We start from the raw sequence: 21,907 nt of genomic DNA on the forward strand, positions 1-21,907 counted from the left end.
ATCTTGCCATTTTAAGGTGAAAAAAAACAGAAACAAAAATGGAACAACTTGCCTAATATCACAGTTAGTAAGTGGTAATGTCAGTATTTGACACTAAACAGTAAGTTCTACTGCCTTTCTAAATACCCATTTCTCATTTATCCTTTAAAGACTCTGAGCCAAAATTCCCAAGTACCTTCCTAATCTGGTTAACCAGGTTGGACCGTATCTGACATGAGGTATTTTACCAATATCTTCATTAACAATAATACTTAATATTTTTATTCAATAACTATAAGAAAGACACTGAGCTAGGCAATATACATGCATTCAATGACTTCGATAATTATAAAACCCTACAGAAGATTCTTTACACAATTTTACAGATGAGTAAGTAAACAAAACCTCGGAGAAGTGACCTGGCAATGATAAACGTTATCTACCAAGTAGCAGAGCTATAGCTCAATCTGAATAGCAAATCTCATGTCCTTAATCATACTATGCTTTCCAGATTCTGAGCAGGTGAAAAGAACATGCTTCTTCACTTCTTTGTCCTGGCTCACCCACTTAGCCTTTTTTTTTTTTTTTTTTGAGAATAATCTCATTCTGTCGCCCAGGTTGAAGTGAGTGGCACAATCACGGCTTACTGCAACCTCTGCCTGTGGGCTCAAGTGATCCTCCCACCTCAGCCTCCCGAGCAGCTGGGACTACTGTTACACACCACCATATCCAGCTAGTATTTTTTTAAGAGATGAGGTCTTACTGTGTTGCCCAGGCTGGTCTCAAACACCTGGATTCAAGCAATCCTCCCACCTCGGCCTTCCAAAGTGCTGGGATTACATGCGTGAGCACCAGGCCCTCTGCTTTTACTGCACTAACCACAATGAGTTTCAAATGGAAAAGTAAAGGATAAAGCAATTCAAAATTTCGAAGAGGAAGAAGAGAGAAACTAAGTTCAATAGCCTTTAATCTTGTCAGACTGAGTACTTCTACCTACCCCTAGTATCAAATCAACTGTCCTGAAACTAAATCATAACCTCTTTAGCAGGCTGAGAAAGAGGGGGAAAAAGAACCTTTACAAGATACAATAATAGATCTATGTCCTTTCCAGAATAACACTGATTCAGTGAATATTCTTCTAAAGTACTCAGTCAAAGCCCATTGAGCAAGCTCATACAAATGAGTTATTTGTAGGTTATTGTATGATCTTAATGACTGTATTATTGCAACACAGAGGTTAGCAAAATGTCATTCAAATAAGCCTGATTATAAAATACAGTTTATTTCTCATAAGCAAAGTCACCTTACCCAAATCATTGTGACTGTATGACACTGCTATGGGAGCTCTAAACACAAACTATTTTGTAATGAGTAAGCAGGCCTTTTACTTGGTAGCAGAGTAAAATATAGCACCTGACAAATATGAAAATAGTTTGATAATATTATTCTTCTTCCCTGGAAACTTTTCCTTAAAAGTACCCTGAAGGTGCAAATTAAGTGTATTCCAAATTTTTCTGTGCTTCCTTAAGTATCACATACCCTTAATCCAAGTTACTTCATTTTTTCTTTTTCAAAAGTACCAATAATTGAAAGAAAGTAGTTGTATAACTTTGGAAAAGTCTAGGGGCAAAGGTTTTAGTAGTCCATTAGAGCTTAAAATTTCCTTCAAATCTCTTATTTCTGTTCTATCAATAAGTTCGTCTTGTGACTTTGAGCAAACTGTAACTTCTGTGTGTCAGTGCCCTCAGCTATGAAATGCAGATAAAAGCACTACCCACAACAACAGTTTTAAGGAATAAGTGATCTCATTAGAATCATATCTTGTTACAGTGGACACCTGAATATCAGTAATAGGTAACTGCAATGAAATCATATCTGATTACTATTCATGTTTTCTCATATAAAAAGAAAGAAAGGACCCTAGTGCAACTACGAAGAATAAGGGTCAAAGGTGAAGTAGACAGCCTGAAGAAGGGAATAAACATTTAAAATGGGGATGGAGTGAAAGGGTAAGGTTGGCAATTTATTGACATTAAAGGGTACTGGCCTCAAAATAAATGAAAAGGAATGTTGAAAGTAGTGAGGCTATGCCTATGTTTGGACGTTAATATTAATTTCTACTCACACTTTGTAGAGTAGTATTTACTTCCATACCAAAATGTCATATGACCTCTAATTACAAGACAAAATATAGCAGCCTTGTTCTGATAACCTCAAAGTGACTTATAACTACAATCGATCCTTGCTCATTGGCTTTACTAAAGGGAAGGAAATAGTGTCATTAATGCAAAACAATAGAGGAACTATAATCAGTCCTATCAACTCAAACTGTACTTAAACACAAAATCTGTGGAAACAACCCAAATTGAATGTACTTCTGCATTATTAAGAGAAAACATTTAAGAATAATAGAGTTTGGAATAATATGTATACTGGCTTAAGAAAAAATTACTCAAGATAAAAAGACTATCTGTAACATTTCATATTTCTTTAAACTAATATTTTAAGAAATCCAATCTTTTTTGAGTGATCCAAATTAACGTCTATTTTACACTTATTTTGACTTTGAAATGCATTGTAACAATACCATTATCATTCCCTCATTTTACTGCAGTTTAAGGAGAAATAAATGGATTTAAAATTTTTTTGTCCTTGTTAAAATAAAATATAATATTTACAATTTAAGGTGTCATTCTATAAAAATTATGAAACAAGAGTTAACTAGAGTCAGTAACAGAACTTGTACTTTAATCTAATAAGCAGGTTAAAATAACCCAAGTATTTCTTATCTTAGAAGTCTCACCCATGAAAGCCATATATTCCATCATTATTCAAGAATATCAAATTTCAAGCCTAACAATAAAACATTCATCAAATATTTGTTCATAAGGTTTTGGAGAAACTCACAATAATATTTGTTTATAATAGCTAATGTCAGGTCTTTCTTCAAGTCTTCAGGATCCTACAGTATTTATATTATAATAAAAGAATCTGAGAAGTCCTGCTTTAAAGATACTTGCTTATCTTTGTTTTACTCAGTATCTCAATTTTGTATCCATTTCTTATTAATCTCTAGATTTTCTGGGACTAAAGTAGTAACTGACACTTTATAAGTGATCATTAAATTTTTATCAAATAAATGAATGAGGAATGCAAAGGTAAGATGTAGTCCTTGCCCTTAAAAATCTTAGTACAGTAGAAGAGGTAAGGTAAGATATGCAAAGGAACAACAATAATACAAGGCAGAATTTTATCAAGACCATGAATGAGATACCCCAAAGCGACAGCATTTCAGAAAACAGAAATCACATCAGCCAAGAAAGGAGGTCACATTTCAATGAGGCTCTGAAACATGGGAGTATCATTTCAATAAGCATTTCAACTTTCTGGGATATCTGGAGATACAAGGGACCACTTTTACCATTTTGTAGCAATTATATAGAAAAGAAAGCAAAGGAGTTTTAGAAACAGAATCTTTAAGTCCTTTCAGAATGTTTTACCATGTTAGAGTTGAGGCAAGAGGAAAGCCTGAGAGGAGCTGGTGATCATATTGTGGAGCTTTTCTACCGTGTTCCTCTAACTCTTTCCTTCATTTTTGTGTCACTTTGGGGTATCTCATTCATGGTCTTGATAAGGTTCTGCCTTGTATTATCGTTGTTTGTTTGCATATTACCTTACCTCTTCTATCATACTTCCTTTATTTTTCTCCTGGGTTTTGAAATAAATTTTGTTCAAATTCAAATCCTAGTTCAATTATGTACAAGTTTATGATCTTGATCAAGATACTTATTTTATTAATTAAATGCACAGGGCTTGACATTTTAAAAAGCACCTCAAATGAAACCTATTATTCAGAGATGACAGCAAGGAACTATAGTTCTTAACCAACATACATATTAGTGCCGTCTTAGGAGCTATTTCAAAATAGATGATCATATTCCATCCTAGACCCAAAGCCCAGAATATCTAGGCAAGTGTTTCCAGAAATACTCTGAAGAAGCTTCCCAAAGTGATTTGAAAGGTAGATGAAATTAAGAAATTCTTAGGGTCATGATGTCCTGTCTGTAAAAAAATTAAGAAATTCTAGTAAATAAAAGATGACATAGGACAATATGCCAGATTATATCAACATTTAAAAATGGTCCAAAGGAAAAGATCCTAATAAAGCACGTGAACCAGAAGGCAATATCACAAAAAGTGAGGAAGAGTTTCAAAGAAAAAATGGTCAATAATGTCAAATAAGTTAAACAAAAAGAGACAACCAGAAAGCCTTTTACTGACCTTTAGTAAAAGTAGTTTTGCATTAATGAGAGAAGCCAAATGATGAGAAATTAAGTACTGAGTGGGAAATTTTAAAGTAGAGGCTTATTTTTTCCTTACATTTGGCTGTAAAATGAAGAAAAGATAGCACCAAGAGGTTTTGCCAAGGGAGGGCACTATTCTTTGTTTTACTTTTTAATAAACTTAATCTGGTGAAGATTTAATCTAGACCAGTCCGTGGCCTGTTAGGAACCAGGCCACACAGTAAGAGGTGAGTGGCAGTAAGCATTACCGCCAGAGCTCCACCTCCTGTCAGATCAGTGGCAGCATCAGATTGTCAAAGGAATGCAAATCCTACTGTGTGCTGCACATGCGAGGGATCTAAGTTGTGTACTCCTTCTAAGAATCTAACGCAGGGGTCCCCAAACTACGGCGGGCCGCATGCGGCCCCCTGAGGCCATTTATCCGCCCGCGCAGCACTTCAGGAAGGAGCATCTCTTTCATTGGTGGTCAGTCAGAGGAGCACAGGATGCGGATGCTGCAAAGCACTGCGTCGCTCATGTACAGTACTACTTCCGGGGATGCAAGACGCACGCGTCACAGCTCCACGGAAGCGCGTCACATGATGCACATCCGGTCTGCAGCTGCGGTGCCCCACATCACCGGAAGCAGTGTGAAATAACAGCAGAAGTAGGAAGAAAAGCAAAGCACTATAACCATTACTACACAGTACAATGGCCCCAATACTCCCCCTAATGTACATCATAATGGCCCCTATAACCTCCCTTTGCCCAAAAGTTTCCCCCCACATTACTACACACTGTGTTTCCCCTATTATAAGACCCTGTCTTAAATTTTACCCCCAAAAGACGGGGACTGTCTTATTTTTAGGAGGTGTCTTATAATAGGGGAAACATGCAGCAGTGGGCTTCCCACAGAAGAGGCCCACCGCGGCTGCAGATGTCCAGGATGCTGTATACAGTGTCACAGGCTGATCACCGCCATCCCTGTATACAGCACTGGAGGCGGTGCTGGGCCTGTGACACTGTATACCGCTGTCTGGGATAGTGGAGGCAGCGGCGCTGGCTGTGAAGGGTGTCACACCTTGCATAGTCCCTGTGTAAAAAGTTTGGGGACCCCTGATCTAATGCCTGATTATCAGTTTCATCCCAAAACCATCCCCCACCACCCCCCACCACACACACATACCCTGGCAGAAAAATTGTCTTCCGGCCGGGCGCGGTGGCTCAAGCCTGTAATCCCAGCACTTTGGGAGGCCGAGGCGGGTGGATCACAAGGTCGAGAGATCGAGACCAACCTGGTCAACATGGCGAAACCCCGTCTCTACTAAAAATACAAAAAATTAGCTGGGCATGGTGGCGCGTGCCTGTAATCCCAGCTACTTAGGATGCTGAGGCAGGAGAATTGCCTGAACCCAGGAGGCGGAGGTTGCGGTGAGCCGAGATCGCGCCATTGCACTCCAGCCTGGGTAACAAGAGCGAAACTCCGTCTCAAAAAAAAAAAAAAAAAAAAAGAAAAATTGTCTTCCACCAGCTCCTGGTGCCAAAAAAATGGGGGACTACTGGTCTAGACTACATTCGATAGCATTTTCAAGGCATTCCATACACATGTTAATCTGGAATTTGCTATAAGACAATTTCATCTCCTCAAAATCTATTAGGATATCCCTTAACATACACACTGATGTACATGCTAATACTAAAAGGCAAGCTAAACAGGCTCTCTATAAACTGGCCCTGCAATTATCCTAAAAGAAGTTTACTTATTCTAATTACTATAATTGCACAAGTATTAAGAACTAAGTAACAATTCTGCTGTGTAGCTGGTAGCAAACATTCCAACCAGCCACTCAATAATTACCTCATTTGCCAATTCAAACAACTTTCACTTGGTATATGTCTGAGGCTGGGAGGCACTAAGAGGTATGTTATCATCTTTCTCGCTATACTCAGAAATAAAAGCATTCTTTACACGACCCAGTTCAAGTGGATAACTACATTGATAAATAATCATGTTACCAGAGAAATCTTTACTGCCTACTCAGAACCTTTTCTTCATGATTAATTACTTAGAAAATGATTATCCCAATTTTTTAGTAAAAGGTATTACCTGACCTAGGTTAGGGTCTGCAACATTTCATAAGATATACACCAAGTTTCTGTAAGTTCTTTTGCTAAACTGAAAAGAGTTCAAATTGACAGTCTGGATACTGGCTATGAGCTGTCCCTCAAAGTTCCTCTAAATTCTTCCCATTACCTGAAATTCTAATTGATCGTTCAACACACATTCCTCCTTAAAAAGCAAGTATTCTTGTGAATGCTACTAGTCTTTCAGATCTTGGAAAAACTAAGACTTTCCCTCTAATTTCTATTTCTGGCCAGCATTAATTAAGACAGAGTTTTAATTTGGAAGAAAATAGGGCTACTTTTGAATGACAAGAATCAGAAAAAGCAGATTTTGCAGAAACATAGCAAAGGTCTCTACAAAAGTACAGGGCAACTTACAAGTGGCCACGGGGCATGCTAGAGTGTAAGTAAAAGAGAAATATCAGGAAAGGAGACATGATTTTGCCTGGATGTCTAATGGATAGAAGAGGGGAAGCAAGGTGTTGATTTCTTCTTGATTAGGAAGCATGTTCTATACAGTGGTTCTAAATGGCTTTCAAAGCAGAAGTGGGTAGTTTTTAACTGTTTGAATTAGATAACCTACAGATTATTTTAAGTTCTTGCTTTCTATATAAATCTCATATACCAAAATGAATCCCCTAAGGACCAGAAGTGAACTATATGACTCATACCAGTGATTATGTGAATTATATCTCACTGATATTTCTTTAAATGAGTACTGCACTCAATATTGGCATTCAATATTGACTTCCACTCAATATTGGCAAGGATAAAATACGTAAGAGCATTCACATACCTACAGAAACTGTATTAGTTGGTATGGCATTTTCCGTTAACATCCTTTACCATGCCATTTACTTCTGGGAATGAAACACACAGAGAAAAACAATGCAATTTTAACAATAAAAAAGTGTGTGTGGCTTAGCGTGGTGGGACACGCCTGTAATCCCAGCACTTTGGGAGGCTGAGGCAAGTGGATCAGGAGGTCAGGAGATCAAGACCATCCTGGACATGGTGAAACCCCGTCTCTACTAAAATATGAAAAACCAGCCAGGCATGGTGGCACACACTTGTAGTCCCAGCTACTTGGGAGGCTGAGGCAGGGGAACTGCATGAACCTAGGAGGCGGAGGTTGCAGTTAGACCGCACCACTGCACTCCAGCTTGGCGACAGAGCGAGACTCTATCTCAAAAAAAAAAAAACCAAGTATCTGTGGTGGCAGAGGGAGACTTTCCAGGTCCAACAATGGGAGGCAGGCTAAGCCTATTATGATACACCCATAAAAATACTATTCAGCCATTGAAAATTAGCTTTTAAAAATCTGACATAGAGCATAGCATTAGATGAAGAAAGTATACAAAATGAATATGGTATTACAGCTATGCATAAGATGCATAACAAAACTTAACAATGGTGATGTCCTCTCTCTTAAAATGCCATATACTCCTTCATAATATTTTTCTAATCAAAAAACATTTTATAACAAGTCCTAATTTTCATAGGAAGAAAATTTCAAGCCATATATCTGAATTATCTGTTATATCAAAAAAACAGAAGTTATCTAAATATCCAACTACATTTCAAACAGAGATATAATTCATACTGATTCAACAACAAAAGCAAACATCCGCATATATAAAATCAGGCTCAAAATCTCAAACTAAAACTTTTTTAAAGTTTATTAACTTTTAATAAAAACAATCCAAAATTCTGTCACTGACATTAAATAACTGACATGGTCAAGGGAAAACAAGATACTCAAAAGGTTTGCAAGGAGTAGCATTAATATTCAGCAACTATAAAACAAGTGCACCCTTCAGACTAAATAGTCATGTCACATAAAAAAACTTAAGCACGATATTTATCTGCACAGAGTAGACAGGCAAAAAGTCATATTTTGTTTTTAAGAACCCAAGCCATCTAGCTAAACCATGTTTAAAAAGGGAAAAAAAAAAAAAGAATAAATTTTCAGCCATTTTTTGAATCTGACTCTCACCAGAAAAGAGCTTTGCCCAGCAATCTATACTGAATTACAAAGGGCACAAATTTCTGAATTACAAAGAGCACACATTTGCCCCAAATGTTTATAATCAAAAGAGTTCAATTAAAACAAAGGTCCAAAGTAAGGATTCATCAAATATTTAGCTTATTAAGTGCCACATCATTGTCTACCATCCCTGCTTTCCCTTCTCTTCATTCCTGGTTTTGGACCTTAAAACTGAGTCATGAAAATGCACTAATAAAAATGTGTTTAAAATTAACATTTATATAATTTACAGATTTACTAGGTTCTTTACCTATATGGCATATATACTAAGTACATTCATATACACAACTATTTCAAGCCCTCTGTGAGGCAGAAGTAGTCACCCATAGTACATAGAATTCCTGTGTAAGTATCTCTGCTCTACCACTATCCCACACACACAGGTTCTTAAGAGAACCCTACCACAGCTCTTTTATTTTTATTTTTTGTATTTTTTTAGAAATGAGGTCTCACTGTTGCCCAGGCTCATCTCAAACTCCTGGGCTTAAGCAATCCTCCTGCCTAGGACTTCCAAAGTGCTGGGATTACACACATGAGCCACCATTCCTGGCCTTCTTTGACATTTTTAAAATCACAACACAAGGCTTGGCTTAGAAAAGACTATGTAGCCGGGCGCGGTGGCTCAAGCCTGTAATCCCAGCACTTTGGGAGGCCGAGGCGGGTGGATCACGAGGTCGAGAGATCGAGACCATCCTGGTCAACATGGTGAAACCCCGTCTCTACTAAAAATACAAAAAATCAGCTGGGCATGGTGGTGTGTGCCTGTAATCCCAGCTACTCAGGAAGCTGAGGCAGGAGAATTGCCTGAACCCAGGAGGCGGAGGTTGCGGTGAGCCGAGATCGTGCCATTGCACTCCAGCCTGGGTAACAAGAGCGAAACTCCGTCTCAAAAAAAAAAAAAAAAAAAAAAAAAAAGACTATGTAAAGCTGGGAGTGATGGCTCACACCTGTAATCCCAGCATTATGGGAGGCTGAGGTGGGCAGATCACTTGAAGTCAGGAGGTCAAGATCAGCCTGGACAAAATGGTCAAACCCCGTCTCTACTAAAAATACAAAAATTAGCCTGGTATGGTGGTGCACACCTGTAGTCCCAGCTACTTGGGAGGCTGAGGCAGGCAAATTGCTTGAACCTGAAGGGAAAGCTTGCAGTGAGGCGAGATCACACCATTGCACTCTATCCTGGGCAACAGATGAAGACTCCTCCATCTCAAGAAAAGAAAAAAAAAAAAAAGACTAGGTAAATATTTATTGTGAAAATAAAAGTGTGATTCAAAGTGATTTGTCCAAGGTCATACAGCTTGTTTGTGACCGAATTTGAAGTTTTAAATTACACTAAGACATTCTTTTCAGTGTAATAGCTGCTACACTTAGTATTATACAGTAGATATGAAGTTAGTTTAAATACAGAAAGCTTATTTTCATAGTGTGACAAAAACATGAGTCAAAATCATGAATATAATAAGCTCTTTTACAAAATTGCCAGAGTAAACTGTAAATTCTAAATTTAAACACAATAGTGAATTACTAGTTTCAAGGTTCTATTCGATCCTATCAGACTAATAAAGTTACCACATAAATTCAAATAAAAACTCCTATTAACATGGCACTTTAAAAGTACACTACTATCACATTTATTCAATTAAATGTAATTAGTAGTGTGCATTTCCCCAGAAATTCCTTCAAGGGTAGAAGTAATCATTTTCATGTCATCTGCTTGATCATTCTCAGCACTTATACTGCTGACGTACATAAACTAAATTACTAATCATTCAATTAAAATTTATCCTCTGAAACAGGACAAGCATGCTATGAAAGAGCTCCTTTATGTTTCTGTTGTCATTATTTCCATCTGTAACATAATAAACAATTTATAGCCTTCTATCATTAAAAACTTGAGTTAGTTAAGCATGAACTACAGATCTTCACATCTGATTCTTTCTTTAATATGCACAATTACCTTGTATTTATCATCTGCTTACTTAAAAGAGTACTGGGCAGGGCAAGAAACAGAAGCCCCAAAGTCTATAACTTTCTTCCTTCTAAATATTAACCTATTTGTTTCAACTGCTAGTAAATTTGGGGGACATCCTACTCAGTTTATCAAAATATATATAAATATTATCAATAATAACTCTGTAATACTTGTACATATATGCATATAATTTTTATTTCCAAGCTAAATTTTTCCAGAGCTTTTTATCTCCATTACTCTTTTTTCCTATGGCAGTCTAAAATTACAATTTTACTAATTTTCTGCATTTTTAAGCATCAAAAAAGCTATTTCTTCTATTCACATACCAATTCTATAATACAGTTAAATATTGGGCTTTAAACATTTGAAAATTATTTCAGCTCTTCTTTTCCACATTTCTTCCTAAAAATTCAGTCCAAAAGTCATTATGTGAGACTGAGAAAGGTAGACGTACATACTGGAGAGAAAACCACAGTGGCCCAAAACAGGGTATTAGAGCCTGCAGAATGAAGAAGTTTCTAATAGAGCATGAGAAGAATGGACGAGCATGAAATGCCTGAGTTAAACAGGATGAGGGGGCATCCACCTGAGAATAGCCTAGCATGTGACATCACAGCACAAGTGAGGTAAGCAAGGCCACTGCTTCCCTCTTAATTAAACTAATGCTCATGCAATTAACTAATCCATCACCTCCTTCGGGTTCTTCCCTAATATTTTTCAGAGAAGAAAGGGAAGAACCTGAAGGAGGTGATGGATTAATTACAGGGGGATTCATCAAATAATTACACATATGGAGGATAATGATATCTCACCATCAGAAAGACAATACAAATACGGGAGGGATGAAAATTAAGAGCCCTATAGTGATGGACTAAAATTGGAGATTAAGTGCACACTTACATTTTTCAATATATATACATAAACACACATATAAAAATGTACATATATTTAAAAAGGGTTAATTTTAAATTTTGAAACAATTCTAAACAAAAGTTACACATACAGTACATACCTTTTTTTCCTAAGATATTTGAGATGGATGCTTCTCTTTTGTCCCCCTAAATACTTTAGTATATTTCTCTTCCTCAAGGATATTCTCCTATATAACTATAATATACCATCAAAATCAGAAAATAACAAATGATTTATATAATAAATCATTTTATAATAACAAATAACAAATGAAATATACTGAAGTATTTAGGGGGACAAAGAGAAGCATCCATCTCAAATATCTTAGGAAAAAAAGGTATGTATTACATGCGCAGCTTTTGTTTAGAATTGTTTCAAAATTTAAAATTAACACATTGTTTTCAGCACAGTAATCACTATAAATAATGACACGCACTTCTAATTATATAAAACACATTCTATCTATAAGTTTCCGTATTTTAGGTAGATAACCTCTTTTGAGATTCTAAATATGCAATCTCTTTCCAGAATTTAAAGACATAATAAAAATCTGTTATATTTCAGAACGTTTGACAAGTCAGTGAACCCATTCAGCATCCCCGTTCTGTGCTAAAAATTGATCCACAGACTTCAGTAGCTTAGCCACTGCTTTAAATTCTCACTCTTACATAGTAAAATAGGCTCCCCCCACCCCCACCCCAAAAAAACCAAGACCTAGATATAAATACATGAAAATTGTTATTGAAAATGTGGGGGTCTTTTTTAAAAACAAGGTTTGAGTAAAATTAACAAGGTTGGCAAATTTATCACTACAAAGGTCTTTCATGGGAGACAGGTTATACCTTCCCAATCTTTAAAATAATTCTAAGGTTCTGTAGTTCAGTAGCGAAACGAGTACAGTATCCTGGCATAAAACGTTCTTTCAGACAAAATCCACCTGCTGTGTATAGAAAAAATGCAATAATTGAAAACTTCCTGCCTTGGGAGAGAATAAAAATGACTTATAACACAAAAACCACTCAATCTACAAATGCTTTGAACAGAAAGATGGACTAAATATAAAGGAAGAAACTCTGACGTCCTTTAGTGCTAGACTGTCTGTAGTCACAGCTAGGTAGAAGGAGGTGATATTATTATATTTAAAATTGTCTCATATTTAAAATTGTATTTTAGACATATGTGATACAGTCACCTAAGAAAAGGATGGTCCCACTTGACCCACAATAATATTTGGCCTCCATGCCCTAAACTAGGAAAGATTTAGAAATTACCCACTATGGATAAACAAAGAGCAGTCTTCCTTGCCAAGATGAAAACTACATACTAAATAAGTCTCCTGTGTGAGAATTCTATTTCTATCTGTAAAGAAGTTGCATTAACATGTGCTCCCTTCATGTCCTTGCCTTCCATTCAGTGCTCTGGTCTTTTAAAATTTAATACTGACAGACTATGTGGCCTACACATTTCTGTCCCAACATCTAAGCTAATTAAAATTAACAAATACAATATCATTTTTACTTCAGTCCACCTATCCACTCAATTTTGAGTATATTCAGTAACAAGAGAACAATTTCTCTAGGTCTGACAAATATGACCATCCTTACTGCTCTTTATTAATTTAGCCTATATACTACGAAGTTTATCTTTGGCCTCTCTGTCAAAAGAAAGATGGATGTGTTTTTCAACCCTGGAGTTTCTTATATCATTTTCAAAGACCATATTAGGATACAATATGTAAGAGAAGCAAAAACAAGTTAAGAATTATAATTCAATGACTATATTTTTTAAATCACATTGATGACTTTTTTAAAGACTACTAAATGAAACTGGGATATTATCAAGATTACATTTCTTATACATTTCAATCCAGACACTGCTCTTGTTACAGAACCAGAAGACTCCAATCTTTTTTTTTCTTTTTAGCTTTTGAGATGGAATCTCACTCACTCTGTTGCCTGGGCTGAAGTGCAGTGGCGCGATCTTTGCTCACTGCAACCTCTGCCTCCCAGATTCAAGCAATTCTCCTGCCTCAGCCTCCTGAGTTGCAGGGATTATAGGCATGTGCCACCACACCCAGCTAATAAGACTGCAATCTGTAAGACTGATTTTACAAGTATTTTTCCTAAGTACACTATTCCATGATAAGACACTGAATTTAAGCCTTTAATTCAGATTAAGAATTAAGCAAACAAAACATGCATATATGAATTACTGAAAAAAATACCATTTTTCTAATGAATCAGTAAATGAATAAGATAATGACATGCTTTTTAGTTATAAAGTCTCTGTTCTCTAAAATTCCATAGCATTTGGTTTACACACTTTTTATGCCACTTAACACATTATGATTCATGTTATAGTTACATGTACAGTTTTCCTCCTCTACTATTCTCTTATAGTGTATTCATGTAGTTTTATATTCCCCCTCAAGCATCTAAAACAGCCATAGTATCCATGGAATGAAGAGCTTCACCTTCGAATATACCATAAATCTCTTCAAATTCAGGGAAAAAAAATTCCTTTTTTCTTGATATATAATCTTTAGTAACATAAATTTTTAAGAAACAATTTGCTGGCCAGGCATGACGGCTCACACCTGTAGTCCCAGCACTTTAGGAAGCCAAGGAGAGAGGACTGCTTTAGGCCAAAAGTTCAAGGTTAGCGTGGGCAACAGAGTGAGACCCTACCTCTACCAAAAAAAAAAAAAAAAAGTTTCTTTTTTAATTAGCTGTGCATAGTGGTGTGTGCCTGTAGTCCCAGGTACTCAGGAGGCTAATGAGGGACACTCACTTGAGCCTAGGGGCTCAAGGCTGCAGTGAGCTCTGGCTGCACCACTGGGCTCCAGCTTGGGCACCAGAGCAAGACCTTGTTACAGAAAGAAGAAAATGAGAGAAAAAAGGGAAGGGAAGGGGAAAAGGAAGGAAAGAAGGAACAATTTGCCAGTATGTGCCAGGAGCCATGAAATGTTCAAGTACTTTAATCTAATAATCCTACTTCAGAAATTGTTAACAAATAAATAAAAATGACACTGCCCTCTGTCTCCCAATATACATATAACAAAACTCTGTGTGTTTAAAGATCTTCATTGCCATGTTATTTGTAACAAGGGTAGGGGTAAAAACTAACCTTATGTCTATCAGTAAAAAAATAAATTACATAAATTACACTATATTTCAGTCTCAGATTAGAATATACATACAGCCATTAAGCATTATCATTAAAATGTTGACCAAAATTTCCATTCTGTAAATTTTTTACTGCAGCATTATTATGAAATCGAATTAAGCAAATCATTCAAATGTCAAATGATAAAGCAGTGGCAAGATATAAGATAACCACAGCTAGAAACCTTACGCAGTTATCAAAAGCAAAATATGGAGGGTAAGTGTAGCAAATGTTAATGATGAGTATCTCTTGCTATATCTTTTTTTCTTTTCTTTCTTTTTTTATTTTTAGTGTGTCCTATCATGTAATTTAGGAATTAGCATGAAAAAATATCCTTTTCAAAATGGCTGGTCTTCCTTGATGACTCCAAATAAATCTCACCATGTTTATGTCTTTCCAGAAAATAGCACAATTTGTAATTATTTGACTTGCTGTTTGTTTGCCTAGCTCCCTAAATTAACATGAACTCTGGTAATCTTTCTACATAAATAAACACAACATAATTGCTGTAAATTTATAACTCCAAGAGTATAGTATTTACATAGGAAGATCAATGAACTAAACCAAAGGGTAAGAAAGAGAACAAAACCAAGCACATAAACTTTTAAAATTAAGCTTATAACAAATGGTTTGGGCAGGTCTATTAACATTGAATAAACATCAGATTCCTGCTTCACAACTTAGATCAAAATACCATAAGGATTTAAGATTTCAAAATAAAAAATTAGTTTTTAGTCAGTAAGTCTTTACACTTAATATACTTCTAATAACCTTGAATCAAGCAAAAAGACATTAAGGACAAAAACCATGAAGAAAAAGATTGAGGATGGGCATAATGGCTCACACCTGTAATCCCAGAACTTTGAGAGGCCTAGGCGGATGGATCGCTTGAGCCCAGGAGTTCGAGACCAGCCATGGGCAACATGGCGAAGCATCATCTCTACAAAAAAAAAAAAAAATACAAAAGCAAAAAATTAGCAGGGCACGGTGGCACACAACTGTAGTCCAGCTACTTGGGAGGCTGAAGTGGGAAGATGACTTGAACCCAGGAGGCAGGGATTGCAGTGAGCCAAGATAGTGCCACTGCACCCACCTGGGTGACAAAGCGGGACAGACAGACGGACGGACGGACGGACGGACGGACGGAAGGAAGGAAGGAAGGAAGGTCAAGCTAACACAAATCGTAACACACAAAACATTCTGGAAAAAAACTGTCAATGCCTACCACCAACAAAATAATAATGATGCCCTCAGAATACCTACCTACCTACACTTAAGGGAAAAAAAAAACTATTTTTAATAAATGGGAACATACCATTTATAAAAGAAACAATGCCAAAGATAAATAAACATAAAGAATAACTAGCAATGGCCAGGCGCAGTGGCTCACACCTGTAACCCTAGCACTTTGGGAGGCCAAGGAAAGTGGATCACCTGAGATCAGAGTTCAAATCCCATTTCTACTAAAAATACAAAAATTAGTGTATGGTGGACATTAGGACATGGTGCTGCAGGCCTATAGTCCCAGCTATCCAGGAGGGTGAGGCAAGATAATTGCCTGAACCTGGGAAGCAGAGGTTGCAGTGAGCCGAGATTGCACCACTGTGCTCCAGCCTGGGCGACAGAGCAATACTCTGTCTTAAAAAGTAAATAAAGTAACTAGCAACAATAAAATACAGATGAAAATATATACCACACTTTAGCATTTAGATTAATATCCAATGTTGGCAGTATTCAGGAAAAAAGGTGCTGTCAACACTTGGGGAGTGTGCAAAATAGTACACAACGTGTTTTAGGGCAATGTGGTATTTTGTATCAAAACCTTTAAAACGATGCATCAATCTTAATAAACAGCAATTTAAACTTCTAAAGCTTTATTATTCTAAGAAAATAACTAAAAATGCAAGCAAAGATATAACTATAACCATATTATTATAGTATTAATACTAGCTAGCAACTTTAACTGTCTTGACAATATGATCAAGTATCATATAGCCAACCTATACAGCCCATTAAAGTCTACAATTTGACCAACAGATAGGTTATGAAAGAACATAAGATATTAAAAGATAATCACAGTTTAACTGCAAATTTAAAAGGCAATCATAGAACATTACAGATACATATAAATGAGAATACTACATGTTTCTAAAGAGTTATCAATGGGTGACAGATGACAGATAAAACGAATATTTATTTTCTTTCTGCTTTTCTGCATTTCTCAATTTCTGCAATGAAATATATTTTTTAAGTGCTTTAAAAAATACACAGATCTAACAGTAGAAGGAATGCACAAAATTAAAACAGTGGATATGTGGAATTATGTGATTTTCTTTCTTCTAAACCTTCTCTTTGAATGACTTCAAGATAAAATTCACCATTTTCGAGTGTATAATTCAGTGGTTTTTAGTATATTCCCAATGTTGTGAAGTCATCATTGGTTAAGTTACATCTATTATTAAAAGCAAAATAAAAACACAGAGCTCAAGGAAAAATTTTAAAATCATTAACTCAAAACATTTCAAGGAGCCAGCATCTTAAAAATACCACAAAAATGCTCATAGGCCTACATACAAAATGAGCCAATATTATCTTTCAATTTTTTCAAATAACCTGATAAACTGATACAGATATTATTCTATCAATGCAAACATCAACAGGTAGTGGGGGAAAATGACAACTAGGATAGCCAAAGTATATCCTATCACTAACTAAATACCTCCTAAACTTTCTCTGTTAAGTCATATACAAAAAAAAAAATTATGATAAAATCTTAATCCCAAAAAATGGCTATACCAACAGGCTCTAAGTTCTCTCCCAGTGGAGAACAAAAAAAAGGAAATGTCAATCTGCAACTAAAGACATGTAGCATACGTCAAATATATTACTGACATATCATTAAATTTTTAAAATTCTGTATCACAAAAATTTTGCAAATTCAAGATTACAGAAATGACTGAATTTTGGATTCTATCTTCCTAGAATTCAGAATAATAGGTTTAATACTACCTGTTTTAAAAAATGTTTCAAATTAGATAAAGCAATCTACAGTCTTCTGAGTTCTGCCTCTTTGAAAATTTCTAGTAAAAACAGGATATTACAATTAAAATTTTATTCTCTATCATAGTTAAGTCTAATTAGGGAGCACACTAATGACGGTCAAGTTCTAAGCCAAACAGGTTAGACAACTTCACTGAATAGAGACCTACATATCTTCATTATGTGATGTGCCTAAATTTTTATTCAAAATCAAGAATTCTAATCTCCCCATCAAATTGCCAAGCAGGGTCTCCAAAATCCTTTCCAGCCTTATTTCTAAGTGTAAAGTTACAGGTTAGGGATCAGATCCTAAAGTCAGTGTGCTGTGAGAAAATCTTTAAAAATTACTTATATCATCCAAAAAGCACAATTACATACAAGCTAACAACGTATCTTCCTCCTGCACTAAAACAGATAACTGTTTCTTTGAGCACATACAAAGTGACTGGTTTGTGTTTAGGTGCCCTGTTGTCACCAGACTTTCAGCAAAGTGAGATGTTCACACTATCAAACTATGTGGAAGCTGATAATGACTAGGGGAACAGCAAGTGTACCTCTCCCACTTCACACCCACTCTAGGCCAGATGCTCATTCCAGTGGACTAACAGGAAAAATTACTAGTACTATTTAGGTTCTCTAGTTCTCATTCTCCTTCATTCTCTCATTTTTTTAGGGAAACAAGAACATCTAGTCGAATTCATTTAAGTTCAAGGCATATTGGATGTACTCTTATAAACACTGAACTATACCCAGTATCCCCAAATGAGCCTCTGCATGGTAGTTAAGAACATACCAGACTGAGCAGCAGACTGGGTTTGGTTGACTGGGTTTGGTTCTGCCATCTGCTAGTAATGTAACCATGGGAAAGTAACCTAATCTTCCTATGTCTCAGTTTCTTCATCTCCAAAATGGGATAACAATATCTACTTCATAGGACAGTTGTTAAGAATTGTCAGTTATGCCGGGCGTGGTGGCTCAAGCCTGTAATCCCAGCACTTTGGGAGGCTGAGGCGGGTGGATCACAAGGTCGAGAGATCAAGACCATCCTGGTCAACATGGTGAAACCCCGTCTCTACTACAAATACAAAAAAAAATTAGCTGGGCATGGTGGTGCATGCCTGTAATCCCAGCTACTCAGGAGGCTGAGGCAGGAGAATTGCCTGAACCCAGGAGGCGGAGGTTGCGGTGAGCCGAGATCGCGCCATTGCACTCCAGCCTGGGTAACCAAGAGCGAAACTCCGTCTCAAAAAAAAAAAAAAAAAGAATTGTCAGTTAGTAGATAATGTATATAAAGTACTTAAAACATTGCCTGGCACATAAAAAGTTACATAAATGTTGGCTATTTTTCCCCCAACTGGACTGCTCCCTCAATCTTGGCTCCAATTCTATCCTTCAAAAATCTGTCCTAATACCTCCCTGTTCAAAATAAAGCAATAATAAATCTCTAACCAAAGGCAAACTCTCCTATACCCTTAAACTTCTATGGCTCTTAACCTCTGTATAATTCTACTGACTCATATTTTTACGTGGTTTATCTTGTCATATAAATCAGAAGCTCCTTTAAGAGAAAAAATGTAAGAATATACAGCATGCCTCTTTGATACAAATAAGTCACTCAAGCAACTACTCAGTAAATATTGCTTATAAAGCAAGATTATCAGATAAAGGTTTTCCAACAAAGTACAAAGAGTTTCATTAAAAAAAATCTGTTACAGATTCTCAGTTGATATCAACGTGTAAGTTGTAAACAAAGAGTTATAATGTGGGAGCCAAATTTATTCTGAATTTAGATCTCAAAAATGAGGATTTAGCTGATAAGGAATAGCTTGAAGTTTTTAAGTCAGGAATATTAAAGCAAGGTTGGTTTTAGCTTTCTATGATTTGCAAATGACGCTGTTAGATTCAGCCTAAAACCTATAAAATAAATCAACGTATTGGATACTTACTTAAAAAGTGACTATGTGTTAGTCACTACAACTATATAGATGAAAAGATTTAATATCTGTACTCAACACATCTATTCAAATGTAGTTAATTAAACAACGTTCAAGCCTCAGTGGGAAAACAGTGTACGGAAATTAACACTTGAAAGTAAGGCTATTAACACCTACTTTTCTTTAGCCTCAGTTAAGTTGTATCATTAGGAAGAGAAAAAAGAAAAGATGAATTTCACAAAGGGATTAATTAGAAAAGCTAGTAAATAATGTACACGTAGAGATTAAATATTTCCTCTAAAGATCATAATCAGATGAGTATTCCATTTTTTTTCATTTGGAAAAATGCCACAGAGATTTTAAATCAACTCTCTGTCCTTGATCACCAGACATTATCCCACTAAGTATATGTTCAAAGAATTATTCTTTAAACTAAAATTATAATGTCAAAAGAAATTTTTTAAATTGCTACAGCTCTCCTAATGGACCTACGAGGTTTTCTCATAAGTGAAAAGTATTTGTCTACAGTTCTTCACTTAAGATTATTACTATTACATATGTAAAGGTAAGATTCAGTGTTTCCTCATATAATGATGATGTTACCAAACTGCAAAAGAAAAGGTATGCTCTGCATTATTTTATCCCTCTATCTAGACCCACCTCTACTCCATAGCAGCAGTTTGCAAGCTAGATATACTATACTTCTACTTAATAGAAGATACATAGACAAGAAAATCAGCTCTATAATAAAGTATGAAATTTGCAAATTTTGTACCATGTTTTAACTGTGAACTATTACAACGTATACAACTTCCAAACAGCCACAAACTGACCAACAGGTAAAATACTGCAGTCAGTAAATAAAATATTCTACCTCCCAATAAGGAGTATTTCATAGCCAGTTCAATTAACCTAATTCAACACCAAAATAAAAACACCAAACATTAAAATACAATTAACAAAACTGTGTACTACCTAAAAAGTCCAGCATCAACTCAATTTTCTCCGTTAAGGATAGTTAATGCACTATCCTGCAATTCACCTTCTTAAAACAAGTAGTAGAGAAATACAACAAAGTTGCACTATACAATATTCATAACTTAGGTTCTAAAGTCAGCCTATATGCGGTGAAAATACTGTATGGTCATTTAAGAATAAGACTTTGAAGATTACTTTAAGTAATCTTGAAGTAATTACTTCAAGTCACTGAAGATTACTAATCTTACATATGGTAAAGGCACAGTATGTTTCTTCATATATAATAATGATGTTACCAACCTACAGTCAAAATTATCCTTAACAGTATCTTCAAATGGACTACAGGCAGGGTAAGATGTTCACGGGATAAAAGACAAAAGAAAACTGAGACTGAATTAGAGAACGAGGACAGTCATGTTTTACTCACTCCAGTGCTTACATTCATTATGATTCAATAATTGCATTATTATGATCCCCTATCCCAACTTTCTTTTCAAAATTCAGAGCACAGTATGTTAAATGCTTATATGATACTCCACTATAGCATATAAGCCAGAAAACAAAACTATAATGAAGTAATAAGTAACCACCAGATGCTATTTTCTTTTGTAGCACTATCAATTGAAGATAACTTCCCTAGTGTTCCACTCCAACACTATTATCTACCACTTCTCAACTTTCAGTTTCTGTCTTAAAAAAGACACAAGAAGACATAAATCCCATTATACCACTGAGTTAAATTTTAAAATGTATGCATATAAGAGAAAATATAACATATGATCACTATAGATAATCTGTGCTAGTATTTTCTTAAATTTGTTTAGAGTTGATTAACAGTTTAAAACTCAAACCAAAGTTCCACTTTAATAAGAAATTATATCTTACCCACTACCATAAGCGTGAATTCAAAACCTCTCTTCACTGATTTTCTGTATACTTGATTTGGGAGATTGGCAAATCCCACATAGCCTTCAAGGTTCTTCTGTTGCTGACAAAAGCAAAAAGGGCCAGGTTATTCATGTATCAACAATGCTATTCTGTCATACACTTCAAAATCCCTCCATTAACCTATTTTAGAAAATTATACAAATGAACTACTTCTATGGCATTATCAATAAAACTATCAATTAATTCCTAAATGGACAAAATTATTTAAGCATGAGTTGACGGACAATATAATGGTTAATTATAAAAATCCAAGGGAATAAAATAAACATTAAAGAAACCTGCCTCAGAACAAAGATTTCAATTGACAGTTAAGTTAGTGACAAGATGATTGACCAACCAACTAAAAAAACAAAATAACAAAAAACTTTTCACAATAAAAAAATTCAAATCCCCTTAAAATCATATTAAGAATCCTTAATTATCTCCTTTGATCACGCTAATTACCACAGGTATGAGATTCTTGAAATCTGTCATCTTCTTCATGAAATGAAATCAAAATGTTGAATTAAAAGCAATTTTTAAAAAC

At 35.6% G+C, this 21,907-nt stretch overlaps 1 protein-coding gene across 6 annotated transcripts in view; it reads right to left on the bottom strand.

The window, feature by feature from the left end:
- Positions 1-21,907, bottom strand: part of SEPTIN7 (septin 7) — a 162,839-nt gene that overhangs the window by 50,670 nt on the left and 90,262 nt on the right. For all 6 annotated transcript variants that reach the window (XM_074379828.1, XM_074379825.1, XM_039462058.2 and 3 more), the window contains exon 2: positions 21,319-21,421. In XM_074379828.1, the coding sequence (XP_074235929.1) occupies positions 21,319-21,328 (10 nt within the window). In that variant the 5' untranslated portion in view covers positions 21,329-21,421. The remainder of the gene's footprint in view (positions 1-21,318; positions 21,422-21,907) is intronic.

Source organism: Saimiri boliviensis, chromosome 10, assembly GCF_048565385.1.
Source record: "Saimiri boliviensis isolate mSaiBol1 chromosome 10, mSaiBol1.pri, whole genome shotgun sequence".
NCBI lineage: Eukaryota > Metazoa > Chordata > Mammalia > Primates > Cebidae > Saimiri > Saimiri boliviensis.